Source organism: Neoarius graeffei, chromosome 23 (assembly GCF_027579695.1).
Source record: "Neoarius graeffei isolate fNeoGra1 chromosome 23, fNeoGra1.pri, whole genome shotgun sequence".
Taxonomy (NCBI): domain Eukaryota; kingdom Metazoa; phylum Chordata; class Actinopteri; order Siluriformes; family Ariidae; genus Neoarius; species Neoarius graeffei.
In genome coordinates, this window is record NC_083591.1 from 4,866,059 (window position 1) to 4,879,972 (window position 13,914).

The window sequence follows — 13,914 nt, forward strand, 5'->3', positions numbered from 1 at the left end:
TTTCATAAATTTATGAAATGTAAAGGTCTCTTATATATATATTTTTTTTACGGTGTTGAAAACCAGCAGTGCATTTTGAAGACATTTTCCACTCAGGAAAGAGCTCGAGCGCTTTGGGAAATTTCAAAATCCCCAATTTACATGTTGCACGGAATCCTGCGTCAGGCACACATGGCATTTTTATTTGACCCTGTAAACGACATCCTGAAGAAAAAGCCGAGGTTCATTCGGGTTGTGGTTTTGAGGACTGTTAGGAAATCAGGCTTTGATTCAACAATGCTGGATCGACCACAGGGTTCCTCAAACCCACTTCTCCAGAATCATCCGATCCAGTTCATCAGCGAAAGCTTTCAGAAGCATCGCGGAGAACCAGCTGGATGAGTAGATTATAAAAAACCTACTGATGGTGTGATTTATAAAGACACTGATTTTAACAGGATTAAAAGATTAAGCCATCTTGTTTTTCTTTCATAATGCATCTTTTTGTCGGTTTCCACTTAAAGTAGCAGGGATTGATGCTCTCAATTAATTACACCACTTCAATATGCTCACTGAAAAACTTATATTTATCCATCGCTCATGTGGAGTACGTACAGCACGTTATCTCAAACGACACAACTATTTTTTACATACAATCTTTGTTATAGATTTCTATTTTATGACCTCAATATTATCGAGTCAAAACATTACAAAAACATTTTAGCGTCCCAAATGTTCTTTTTTTCCAGCACAAAATTAAATATTACAGAATAAAAACCATTTGTATCTGAGCAGCATATTCCATAAGAGAGCACTTTTCAGATTAAAAATGAAAACATAATGAAGGCTGCTGGGTTTTGGTGTAAAATGAAGAAGTGAGTGTGACAGTGAAAGTGTCCTGAAGAACTGTGGCTGGTTCTGGAAGATGCTCAGGAAAACCTACAGATCATTTACGCATAAAACTGCACTCACTGGAACTAAGACCGCTAGAGCGGCGGCTACAATTATCGACACCTTAAAGATTTTTTGGCCATTCCAAAAGTAGAAAAGACTTTCAATACATAAATTGTGCATGAATAATTACTCAAACTTCACTGGGAAAAAAATGAGTTGATTCCCGATTACTTAGCGTATCAGATCACATGACACCGTTCCACAATTATCGACACCTTTGTCCACAGTTATCAAGTTACCAGCTTAAGGTCGGTCCGTATGGTGAAATACCGTGACCTCGGCCTTGAATACTGACCTAGGCCCACTTTCAAGACCTCGGTCACGGTATTTTACGATACGGACCTCCCAGCTGGTAAATAACATAATAGGTTATTACCATATAATATACATATTATGTACAACCCTGATTCCAAAAAAGTTGGGACAAAGTACAAATTGTAAATAAAAACGGAATGCAATGATGTGGAAGTTTCAAAATTCCATATTTTATTCAGAATAGAACATAGATGACATATCAAATGTTTAAACTGAGAAAATGTATCATTTAAAGAGAAAAATTAGGTGATATTAAATTTCATGACAACAACACATCTCAAAAAAGTTGGGACAAGGCCATGTTTCCCACTGTGAGACATCCCCTTTTCTCTTTACAACAGTCTGTAAACGTCTGGGGACTGAGGAGACAAGTTGCTCAAGTTTAGGGATAGGAATGTTAACCCATTCTTGTCTAATGTAGGATTCTAGTTGCTCAACTGTCTTAGGTCTTTTTTGTCGTATCTTCCGTTTTATGATGCGCCAAATGTTTTCTATGGGTGAAAGATCTGGACTGCAGGCTGGCCAGTTCAGTACCCGGACCCTTCTTCTACGCAGCCATGACGCTGTAATTGATGCAGTATGTGGTTTGGCATTGTCATGTTGGAAAATGCAAGGTCTTCCCTGAAAGAGACGTCGTCTGGATGGGAGCATATGTTGCTCTAGAACCTGGATATACCTTTCAGCATTGATGGTGTCTTTCCAGATGTGTAAGCTGCCCATGCCACATGCACTAATGCAACCCCATACCATCAGAGATGCAGGCTTCTGAACTGAGCGCCGATAACAACTTGGGTCGTCCTTCTCCTCTTTAGTCCGAATGACACGGCGTCTCTGATTTCCATAAAGAACTTCAAATTCTGATTCGTCTGACCACAGAACAGTTTTCCACTTTGCCACAGTCCATTTTAAATGAGCCTTGGCCCAGAGAAGACGTCTGCGCTTCTGGATCATGTTTAGATACGGCTTCTTCTTTGAACTATAGAGTTTTAGCTGGCAACGGCGGATGGCACGGTGAATTGTGTTCACAGATAATGTTCTCTGGAAATATTCCTGAGCCCATTTTGTGATTTCCAATACAGAAGCATGCCTGTATGTGATGCAGTGCCATCTAAGGGCCCGAAGATCATGGGCACCCAGTATGGTTTTCCAGCCTTGACCCTTACGCACAGAGATTCTTCCAGATTCTCTGAATCTTTTGATGATATTATGCACTGTAGATGATGATATGTTCAAACTCTTTGCAATTTTACACTGTCGAACTCCTTTCTGATATTGCTCCACTATTTGTCGGTGCAGAATTAGGGGGATTGGTGATCCTCTTCCCATCTTTACTTCTGAGAGGCGCTGCCACTCCAAGATGCTCTTTTTATACCCAGTCATGTTAATGACCTATTGCCAATTGACCTAATGAGTTGCAATTTGGTCCTCCAGCTGTTCCTTTTTTGTACCTTTAACTTTTCCAGCCTCTTATTGCCCCTGTCCCAACTTTTTTGAGATGTGTTGCTGTCATGAAATTTCAAATGAGACAATCTTTGGCATGAAATTTCAAAATGTCTCACTTTCAACATTTGATATGTTGTCTATGTTCTATTGTGAATACAATATCAGTTTTTGAGATTTGTAAATTATTGTATTCCATTTTTATTTACAATTTATACTTTGTCCCAACTTTTTTGGAATCGGGGTTGTACATAAAAGATAAGTTTAAGTTCCAACACTGTTTACTCTTAAGATTCCACCCCAGAGCTGAGCACAAACTTATAAACATGCAAGTTTAAAAGATGGGATTTAAAACACACTGCTGTATATCACAAAAAAGCCAATATATGTGAAAAAGAAGTTTTTTTTTTAGGTTACTATCAAAAGGATAAGCACAACTACAGGGCAAGTACACTTAAACATAAGGCCCAAATATTTTAATATTTTTTTAAATACACTTTTGTTAAGTATATCTTGATCAAAAGTTTAAGTATAAGCTTAATATACTTAGATTTTTCTATATACTTTTCAGTATAAGCCAAGTATACTTATGTATAACTTTAAGTATATCTCTGATAAATAAATAAAAAGTCAACTGAACGCATACTCTCTTATTTTTAGTTTAAAAGAAGTATACTAGAAGCACACTTGAATAAACTTTTTTTTGTAAGCGTGATGTAGAAGTCATAAAATAGAAATCGATAAAGTTTGTATGAAAAAAAATGGGGGGCTAAGACTTTTGCTCTGGTACTGTGTGTTGATAGTAATGAAGGGTTTATGTATGAAAGGGTTTATGTGACGTGCGAGTAATAAAGCTGATGATTTTGGGTTTTGTGAGCGGGCGTGATGTTCGTTTCTGAGCTGTTGTTATGAATAGCACGCTGTGTGAGCACAATCGCTATCAGGCGCGTTAAAATATAAATAACTTTTCTAGAATTTCACCAAAACTCATTGAATTTTCAGCATTGTAAGAGAATTCCCTAAAGTATTATTCAGCAAAACCCCAGAATGATAGCACAAATCTAGAATTTTTAACAGAATTTTAGTTCTTAAAATTTAACGTAATTATGGACGTCACGTGTAACATTTACACCCGTGAAAAATAACTTTGAATGCTGTTTTGAAAGTTTTGATCAAATATTCTCCATAATAAAAAAATTGCTTAAATATTATAAACAGTCTTTTAATGTATCAAAAAATAATTTTGATAAAGCAAGGAAATTCGGAAGAATTTTTTTTTCTTTTGCTTGTTGTGCGCGTCACGCTACCAAAATCTAACTAACCCCTTCACGAACAATTCCAACTTTCATGGACTTGTAGCACGAATAAACCTTTCAGAAATATATATAATACTTCTCACCCAGTAAATTAGAATCCTGGTGATTTATATCCTCGTAGCTTCAGTAGATCTAGAGATTTAGTCGATTTAGTAAATCCCAAACGCTGTGAAACACGCCAGCCATCTATGGTGAGAAGTGCTGCTGTAGTTGAGAAACTCTCATTTCTCCCGCTTCCAACTAACTCCGTGACCCATAGCAAAATAACAATGTCACGCTCATCACGTAAGGATGATTTATGCCAAGTTTCACGGAAAAATACAGCGAAATAATCTTGCTAGAAACATTTTTCAAAATCCCAAACATTATGAAACGTTTCTGAAATCAGAGGGTTTCAGGTTACAAATTTCGAGAATAGAGAAATTGCGGCGCAAAAGTTTGCCACTAAACTCGCGAAAATACTCCATCCTAGCGAGTTTCACAACCGAACTAGGCTACGTGACAGTCCGTGACCAGCCAGGAATGTTCCAGAAGGTACGCTTCTAGAACATTTAAATTAATTCTAGGCACGTGCGATCGAGAAAGACGCCACGTGAAGTTAGTAAAGGTAGTATTTCCACTGTCTTATGACATTTTTGCTTGTTTTAGCGCGATAAACAATGCATTAGGGCGGCACGGTGGTGTAGTGGTTAGCGCTGTCGCCTCACAGCAAGAAGGTCCTGGGTTCGAGCCCCGGGGCCGGCGAGGGCCTTTCTGTGCGGAGTTTGCATGTTCTCCCCGTGTCCGCGTGGGTTTCCTCCGGGTGCTCCGGTTTCCCCCACAGTCCAAAGACATGCAGGTTAGGTTAACTGGTGACTCTAAATTGAGCGTAGGTGTGAATGTGAGTGCGAATGGTTGTCTGTGTCTATGTGTCAGCCCTGTGATGACCTGGCGACTTGTCCAGGGTGTACCCCGCCTTTCGCCCGTAGTCAGCTGGGATAGGCTCCAGCTTGCCTGCGACCCTGTAGAAGGATAAAGCGGCTACAGATAATGAGATGAGATGAGAACAATGCATTATGGGTAATCATTAAAATGCTGATTTCAAGGTTAAAATGGGTAAAAACAACTAACTTATATAGATATTGTAAAAATTGTGCCTAATAGTTATTTCAGTACATAAAATCAAAACCTGAATTTAATTTTTTTCCCTATGTTACACCATTGTGCATCTATAGCATGCTACTCATCTGTTCGGTTCTGTGTGTCGTTCAGTCAGAAACCAGCTGGAACGTTTGGAGCGAGCACTCATCAGCTTTTCTTCCAACTTCACCAGATCAGTCACAGAATTTCTCTGAGATCGGAACGACATCCGATCATCCGGCTGTTGTACGGCTCGTCTGCCTGATTAGCTAATCAGTCCAAACCTAATGCGTGCTCTTATAAAGCTATTTCTTCTTTGCTCATGTTCCAGGTTTGATTTCATCCGAGTGCAGTTCAGTTCCAGCCGCTAATGGAATTCAATAACAGCGAGACGGAAAACATGAGGCGCTCAGGTGCCTGACAACGATGTTTTAAGCGTCTTAATAACACCGTTCGAAAACGCATGTGAAAAATGACCGAGCACGAGGGATCGCTCTCATAAGCATCTGTTATGAATTTCCACTCCGGGAGACCAAGTGATGTGTCGAGGTACCACCAAAGGTCTGCAGTCATAAACAACAATCTCCTGTTCCTTAATTACCAAATTAAATTAATCATTCTCCCGTTAATCAGAGCCATTCATCAGTGCTCGAGCGTAATGATTTTAAATTGATCTGCGGGAGCAGTGGGTGAGAGCGGGGTCACCTGTTTCAGCAGAGGCTAATGGCTTTGCTCCCAGGTTTGGATGGCGGCTGGTGGGCAGCATGTTAATTACATTTATAAAACAGCGTGTTGACTCGTGCGCCTCACTGTCAGCTTTTATTCGCTCCGCATGGTTAAACAGCGCCAAACAAACAGGCACAAGTGTGCAAACATTATCCTTTCTTTCACTATAGTCATATAAACATATCCTAAGGTTGAGCAATCGGTCAATACCTTCATTCTTCACAACCTAATTTAAGGCCTTGATTCATGAATCGTGAATCATGAATCAAAATCATGCACATTGAACAATCTACAACAGTCACGGATTCAAAACCAGACCTAGATCTCAATCAATGTCTTGAAAGGAGAAAAAAAAAAAATCAATCAACAGATAAGATTAGCCATTCAATAAGGACAAAAGTAATGGCACCCTATATGAGTCGAAAAACATCTCATCTCATCTCATTATCTGTAGCCGCTTTACATTCACACCTACGCTCAATTTAGAGTCACCAGTTAACCTAACCTGCATGTCTTTGGACTGTGGGGGAAACCGGAGCACCCGGAGGAAACCCACGCAGACACGGGGAGAACATGCAAACTCCGCACAGAAAGGCCCTCGCCGGCCACGGGGCTCGAACCCAGACCTTCTTGCTGTGAGGCGACAGCACTAACCACTACACCACCGTGCTGCCCCTCAAAACAAATCTATTAAAAAAAAAAAATCATCTGATCAAATGTAAAAACATAAAACATTTTTAAAAATATATTGCAATACCAACAAAAAGTGACATAAATAATCACGATATCAATATTGTTACTGAATCATCCAGCCCTAGCACTATATGAGTCGCCATTTTGTTGTTCTGATCTTTCTGCCTCTTATTGCTGGGTTTCAGTCACGTGACTTTTCTTAGCTTTACCGGAAGTGAAATAGCTGGTGGTCTAAAGGCAGCCGTAGTGCAAATAACTAGCGGTAACTTATCAGAGTACGCTCGTAATCTAGAAGCCGCTGCTGGCTTTAGATATATTCAGAAGATTGCTATGTGCAATGGAATCGACCCCGACAGTCTGGGAAAGAAGGATTTGTCATACGATCTGGAAGTCGAGTTCCACGACATCTCGAACTATCTGGTGTTGCAGACGTCCTTCTACACCGCAAAACAGATGAAAGCGTGGAAGAGTACGGAGGCTTACAACTTTTTTGTATGTGGCTGGGTAAAGGACCTCGGGATCAAGTCGCTGCCCAATGAATCCTGGATTGTTTTTGCCCGTGTAAGTAGTTTTTTTTAAGCTTTTCGTTCACGTCTTTACAACGAAGCGCTGCAAGTTGAAGTGTAAACAAAAAAGTTGACTTGATTCTCACTTGTGTTGGCTCTTATCTCTCAGATAAATCATTCACAAAGATCATCAGAAACCCCTTTAAAGACCTGGAGCTTAGTTAAACAAGACGGAGAAGTGATCACGGCGCATTGTACAGTAACTGTACGGCTGGGGAAGAATTTTGTCGTGACCTTCATGCATATGGACTTTGTGAGGAGTAAACAAAGAAACAGCTGGGAGCTTTAGCGCTTCGGGACTAAAAAAAAGTACCGTAAAATAACGACACATAGCAAGAAAAGTACTTGGGAAAAAGACACTAAGGACAGACCTGAGAGGGAAATACAAACCTTTCACCAAGTGATCACTGCAAACTCGAGCGTGCTTCGACTCGGCTCCCTTCGATTTCACTGAGAGGTTCACTGAAAAACCACTTTTCTCCACGTCTTTTTGTGAAATCCTGTGTTCGTTCACCCTTTTTTATTAGCGTACAGTGAACCCTGAAGAAACTTTTATCACTTTCACGGTTTGATCAATTCAAACAACCTAAAACAACGCAAGCGTAAGGCATTTTTCATGCGAGCAATGCACCTTCTCTCTACCAGTGGTGGCTGGTAGTCTTTCAAACAGGGGAGGCTGGTCGGTTACGATATTTCCAGATTTTAAAAGAAAAAAGAAAAAACACATCAATTTTGCCCATACTCTTGCCTCTGATCTGGCTGATTGTTGGCAGGGTCACAAACTGTGAAATAACAGGTTCTTTTGGCCCATTAGCCTACTGTCCAATATACATGATGGTGGTGTTGGGGGGGTATATTTTAACATTTTATATTTTAAAATTGTGGCATGTTGTTTAAAAATTGATCATTATTGAAAGCAGCTCTTTGTCAGGAACCTCAGCAGTAACAGCAGAGTGTTCTGGAATAGGCACAAGCACTGACCTTGGGGAGCCAAACATAGAGCTGGGGGCCACACATTTCATTCAATGACACTTTCCCTATATTTTACTTATTTTGACTGAGAAATGTTTTATTGACAATTTTGATAACCCTTCACTTTTAATCCAGGTCTGTAGTGTGAAATGTTCTCGGCTGTGTTTTTGTTTAAAAATGTTTTCCAAATTGTAGCTGTGTTTAATTCGTATCCAGAAAAATATATATTCCAATATAATATACTCAGCATAAACATTTTAAATAGAGTCTATATTTTTGGTCCATCCATGACATATTACTAAAGTAGCCTATTTACTGTTGTTGATGTGGGTCACTTGCTGTTAGCCAATTCACTTTCTCGTACCAGGAGAGCTGAAAGGAACGAGTATTATTCCCTATCTTTTTCAAGTCAATTTGAGGCGTTGGTCTACCCTGCTCTTTAATTTTAATTTTTTCCTCGAAAGGAAGACTGGCAAATGGCTTCGCCAAAATTAAATCAGCAATGCTTGGCATCCGTGCGCAGCTTTCTTGCTAGCTGACTAGCCCCCTCAAGTTCAAGTTCAGTCACTCAAATAAACAACATTTCTGGAACTAAGATAGCAAACTTGACAACACTATATTTACACTTTATTTACACTGAAAATATATACAAACTAAAAAAGCTGGTAGAAACCGTATGTAATGAATGAAATCGAAATGTAAGCTGATCTCTTACAATACACCACAGCACTTGCGAATCCGCATGGGACTGAACTGAGATTCACCGCTGCCTGTCTATATTTGAAACGAGCTGTCAATCAAAGAAAATATCCGGCCGCTTTCACCAATCGCCAGTCTCCTCGCGGAAACTGCCATGTCCCTCCCACTGTCAGGCTGGGAGTCCGTGGGCGGGCGTTTTCGCAGTATTTGTCCAATAACCGTCTTGCATTTTGATATTGAAAAGCGCAGAGCTCCCAAATGCCATTGAAGTCCACTGAGGCTGGGAGTCCGTGAGACTCCATGGGCGGGCGTTTTCGCAGTATTTGTCCAATAACCGGCTTGCATTTTGAGATTGAAAAGCGCATAGCTCCCAATGCCATTGAAGTCCACTGAGGCTGGGCTGCATCGTGCTGTCACGAGGGGGAAAAACTCACGCACACATTAGGCAAACTGGGGAAAGTTATAACGGAATGATTTCACACTGTATTTGGGTTGAACACATATATTTCTATGATTCTGGATCTGAAATAGCAATGTTATAAGGTCGGCTATAACATAAGCTTGGCGCAATTCATCCTACACGATGTTCGTCATTTTTAGAGGAGGCTGAGCCTCCCTCGTTGTCTTAGAGCAATCACCCGTGATCTCTACAAACGCTTTGTCAACTGAGCTTTGGTCGACCACCAGATAAAGCTTTGAATAACTAATGAGGCGGATGTGACGTCACATGAAACCCAAGAATAGAGTCTTGTGGGCGTGGCTAAATGTAAATCCGCTATACCACAAACTGATTAGGTGTTTATCAGTATCCCATACATACATGTGTATCAAGGAAATCGTGCTTACGGTATCTAAGTTTTGTATTTTTTGTATTTGTGGTTGGAATTTTTAGTTTGGTTTTGCGCATGAAAATATTTACGAAAAAACTGATAAATGGGAGGAATTTTTGTGATCGGAAAATAACAGCTTGGTTGTTTCTGATACCGTTTTAACACACCCTGGTCAGTTTACTCGAGCCTAAGGCCCACTGTGTTCCTTTATCAGCTCAAGTGAAGTTTATAAAGAAGTGAGGCATGACAAAACAACAACAAAAAAAAGCAAAAGAATAACAGTTTAAATCCGCTCGCTTGTTAGTAAGTTGTGGTATTTATCTGATATAACTTAAGTCTGGGTCGTTTATCAAAAACGTCTTTGCTTCAGCTGCATTGTTCTTCCTGCACAGCAAATGAAAAATCTTTTTGTGTTGGGTTTCAAGTGGCCATTTGTGAGCCGTGAAAGAATGTCAATGAGTGCGTGTTAAAGACAGTATCGTGACACGGAAACGTAGCATGCACTTGTCAGCGAACGTACATCTGGATAAACGTACAAAACATCTGCGTTTGAGAAAATCACACACACAAAAGTGTCAATTGCAACAAACTGAATAGAATTGTAATCGTAATAGAGCTCAGATTCCGACATAAAACGTTTTGCAGAGGGAATAAACTCCTGCTTTCCAGAATATTCTACAAATATGAGTTTGCTCGTTGCCTGTGCACTTGAACAGGAAGTCAATACTGAGGTCAAACTTATCAAGATTTAAGAGCCACATCACAGTGAGGCATTAGACGCTCAGCAGAGATGACTCATGGCTCATCTTCTGTGTGTGTGTGTGTGTGTGTGTGTGTGTGTGTGTGTGTGTGTGTGTGTGTTTCACCTGCCCTGATGCTAGAGATGTTGACCCTCATTGCGTGCTCCATTGCTGTGCCGTCCATTGCAAATTAAAAGACTTGAGCTTCAGACATAAGATTATTCTATTTGTTTTGTTTGCAAATATAGGACGTGGAAATTTCCCAATGGCCTAAATAAATAAATAAAAAGTCGTGCAGAGCACAATACTTGAGAAAATCACAAAGAAACGTAACTTATGGCCGATTAGGTGTTTTTACAAGATTTGACCTTGGTGACGTTGACCCACCAAAAACTAATGATGTCTTTGTGTGACCCGAGTGAGTTGTCCTCTGCATTTTGGTGAAGATTGGTCAAGAAATGACGACGCTGGCGCACCAACAAACAAACAAACAGATAAATTGGACGGATCAACGTACAGTACTTGCAAAAATCTCTGATTTTCGCAATAAATAAATAAATAAATAAACGTTCAAGCTGATCTACTCACAGAGTATTTTATTTTTAATACTTCATGAAAGTATCGCATCCATTTTGCATGTTTATTTTAATCAATACGCAATTTGGGACCTTTCTACTTAAATATGCAAAATAGAAGGCAGAGTTGATATAAATGTATTAATTTAGCACCTGCGCTGTGAATTTCCGCAGCAATAAAAGTGACAGGACTTCAGGAATGCCGAAGGTGTGTGCAGTCGAAGACGACTGAAGGGCAGGTATTACTCGTTTCCGCCATTTTGCTATGATTCTTGAAATTATCTCAGGATTAAAAAAGATTTTTATTTACCGTATAAACAGAACACACACTCTTGATATGTTTCATTTTTGCTGACTGCTAACTGCACGCAAAAATTGGCATCTTTTTGGGGGGATCTTATTCAATAAGGGCTTTGGGATTGTGAGGAATTTGCATCTTTAACCAGTACACTTTAAGCAGTTAACAAGTTTCGACAGACTCACCCACTGGAGACATTTCGGCCACTTGCGCTTGGTACGGTCCATCTGGAAACCGAGGCTCATTGTCGTTGATATCTTGCACCTTGATGACGAATTCGGATTCAGGTTCGACGGGCAGGTTGGTGGCGCGGTCGCGGGCCTGAGCACGTAGCGTGTAATAGGCTTGCTCCTCTCGGTCCAGGCGTTTCGTAGCATGGATGTCGCCCGTGTTCTCGTCGATTGTGAAAATGGTGGTGGCGCCTTCACCAGTAAGGACGTACTTTATCCTGCCTTCACCTTTATCCACATCAGAGTGCAGCTGTACAGAGAGTAAAGAAGGAGAGAGAGAGAAAAAAAACAAGCTTATTAGTATTAGTGCTGTGGAAAGGAAGCTCTTGGATGTAGGTTCTGTTTTCTATCACTACCCCAGGTGGCATCCTGCAGCTTGAAGATTTGTGTTTGCAAATTAGCCGACTCTACAAAATAAGACTTTCTTCTCTTTAGATCTTTTGTCTGTGAACAAGTCAGTCTTTCTAAACGAGTCAGTTTGGTGAACAAATCAGTACAGTTCACTGCTGTGAAAAGCTTCGCAACTATACAGAGACTTCTTTTATACTGTATGTTTATCAGTTTGTGTTTTGAAACAGTCATGGGTCGTGTCAGTCGTATTAGCAACGGCGTGCATGCTGAACCGGATCCGAGTCCCTTGAATCAGTGACTCCTTTAGGTCAGGACTGAGATTCCTTTCTTTTTTCATTCAGTGGTTCTGGCTCATTCAGCAGATCAGTGTTTGAGTTTATGAATCTTTCAATCAAGACTGAACTTAATTTCTCTCTTTTTCAGTGGATCAATGTTTGAGTCAGTGAATCATTTGGTCAAAATGGAGGTTTGTTCCTCTCTCACTGAATCAGTGACTCCTTTAGGTCATGACTGAGATTCCTTTCTTTTTTTGTTCAGCGGTTCAGTGTTTGACTCGGTGAAACTTTCAGCAATGACTGAGATTCATTCCTGTCTCATTCAGTGAGTAAGTCTGAGTCAGTGAATACTTTGGTCATGACTGAGATTCATTCCTTGCTCGATCGGCGGATCAGGGTTTGAGTCAGTGAATCATTCTAGCCATGATTGAGATTGACTCTTGGCTCACTGAGCAGATCAGTGTTTGAGTTCATGAATCTTTCAATCAAGATTGAGCTTCATTTATCTTTTTTCAGTGGAACAGCGTTCGAGTCAATGAATCATTTGGTCAGAATGGAGATTTGTTCCTCTCTCTCACTGAATCAATGAATCCCACACCAATCTCATGACTGAGATTCCTTTCTTTTTTGTTCAGCGCTTCGTGTTTGAGTCAGTGAACCATTTTGCTTAAAGTGCCATTCCACCATTGGATGTATTCTTTGGCATAAAATACAATATATTTTATGACAACATGACTAGACAGAGAAATCTTTTAGCTTCAAAATGATATATCAAACATAATTTTTTGACAACGACAAGTATATTAATTTTGCGACCAAAGTCACCTACCCTTTTAATTTCCGCGCGGTAGTGAAACGTGATGTCATCGGCAGGTTCCCCTTCTTGTGTACCATGTGTCGGTCTATTTTTAGACCAGGAAACCCCCAAAGTGAGAGAGTCATTTCTCCTCGTATATGGGGGCCAAAAAAATTGCGAAAAATTTTGAGTTAATCTTTCAGTTAGCTAGATTTATTGGTATTAGCTAGATTTATTGGTATTATTTTTATCGCGTTCTATCCGCCATTGCTGATAATATGTGCCACGTCACGTGGTACACAAGAAGGGGAACCTGCCGATGACATCACGCGCGGAAATTAAAAGGGTAGGTGACTTTGGTCGCAAAATTAATATACTTGTCGTTGTCAAAAAATTATGCTTGATATATATCATATATCAGAAGCTAAAAGATTTCTCTATCTAGTGATACCATTTATAGATGTTGTCAAAATATATTGTATTTTATGCCAAAGAATACATCCAATGGTGGAATGGCACTTTAAGATTGAGATTCGCTCCTCTCTTATTCAGCAGTTCAATATTTGAGTCACTGAATCTTTCAACCATGACTGAGATTCATTCCTGTCTTATTGAATGAGTAAGTAAGTTTGAGTCAGTGAATAAAAAAAAGAACTTTAGAGGCAGAAATTAAATATAAAAAATACAAGAATTAATTAACCAGCATTATGAGGACATGTAAGAAGGAATATTATAATAAATTATTAGATAGTAATAAAAATAACATGAAGGGGCTATGGAATGTACTGAATAGTATTATTAGGAATGGAGCTAAAAACAAAAACACAAGCTACCCTGATCATTATATTCAGAATGACAGATCAATAAATAATATGGAGGAAGTGGTAAATGGTTTTAATAGATTCTTTGTAAATGTGGGACCAGATCTGGCAGAAAAGATTCAGGATACAGACACACCTGGAGGGGCGGAGGCTGCTCGATGGGAGAGAAATCCGAAATCTATATTCATTGGTGCAGTTGGCATAAAAGAGGTCATAGAT

General features: G+C 39.8%; 1 protein-coding gene across 2 annotated transcripts in view; it reads right to left on the reverse strand.

Moving 5' to 3' along the window:
- Nucleotides 1-13,914, reverse strand: part of cdh7a (cadherin 7a) — a 449,735-nt gene that overhangs the window by 360,015 nt on the left and 75,806 nt on the right. For both annotated transcript variants that reach the window (XR_009651290.1, XM_060905638.1), the window contains exon 3: nucleotides 11,408-11,702. Coding sequence is in view for 1 of the 2 variants with exons in the window: in XM_060905638.1 (XP_060761621.1) it covers nucleotides 11,408-11,702 (295 nt within the window). In the remaining variant the exon portion in view is untranslated. The remainder of the gene's footprint in view (nucleotides 1-11,407; nucleotides 11,703-13,914) is intronic.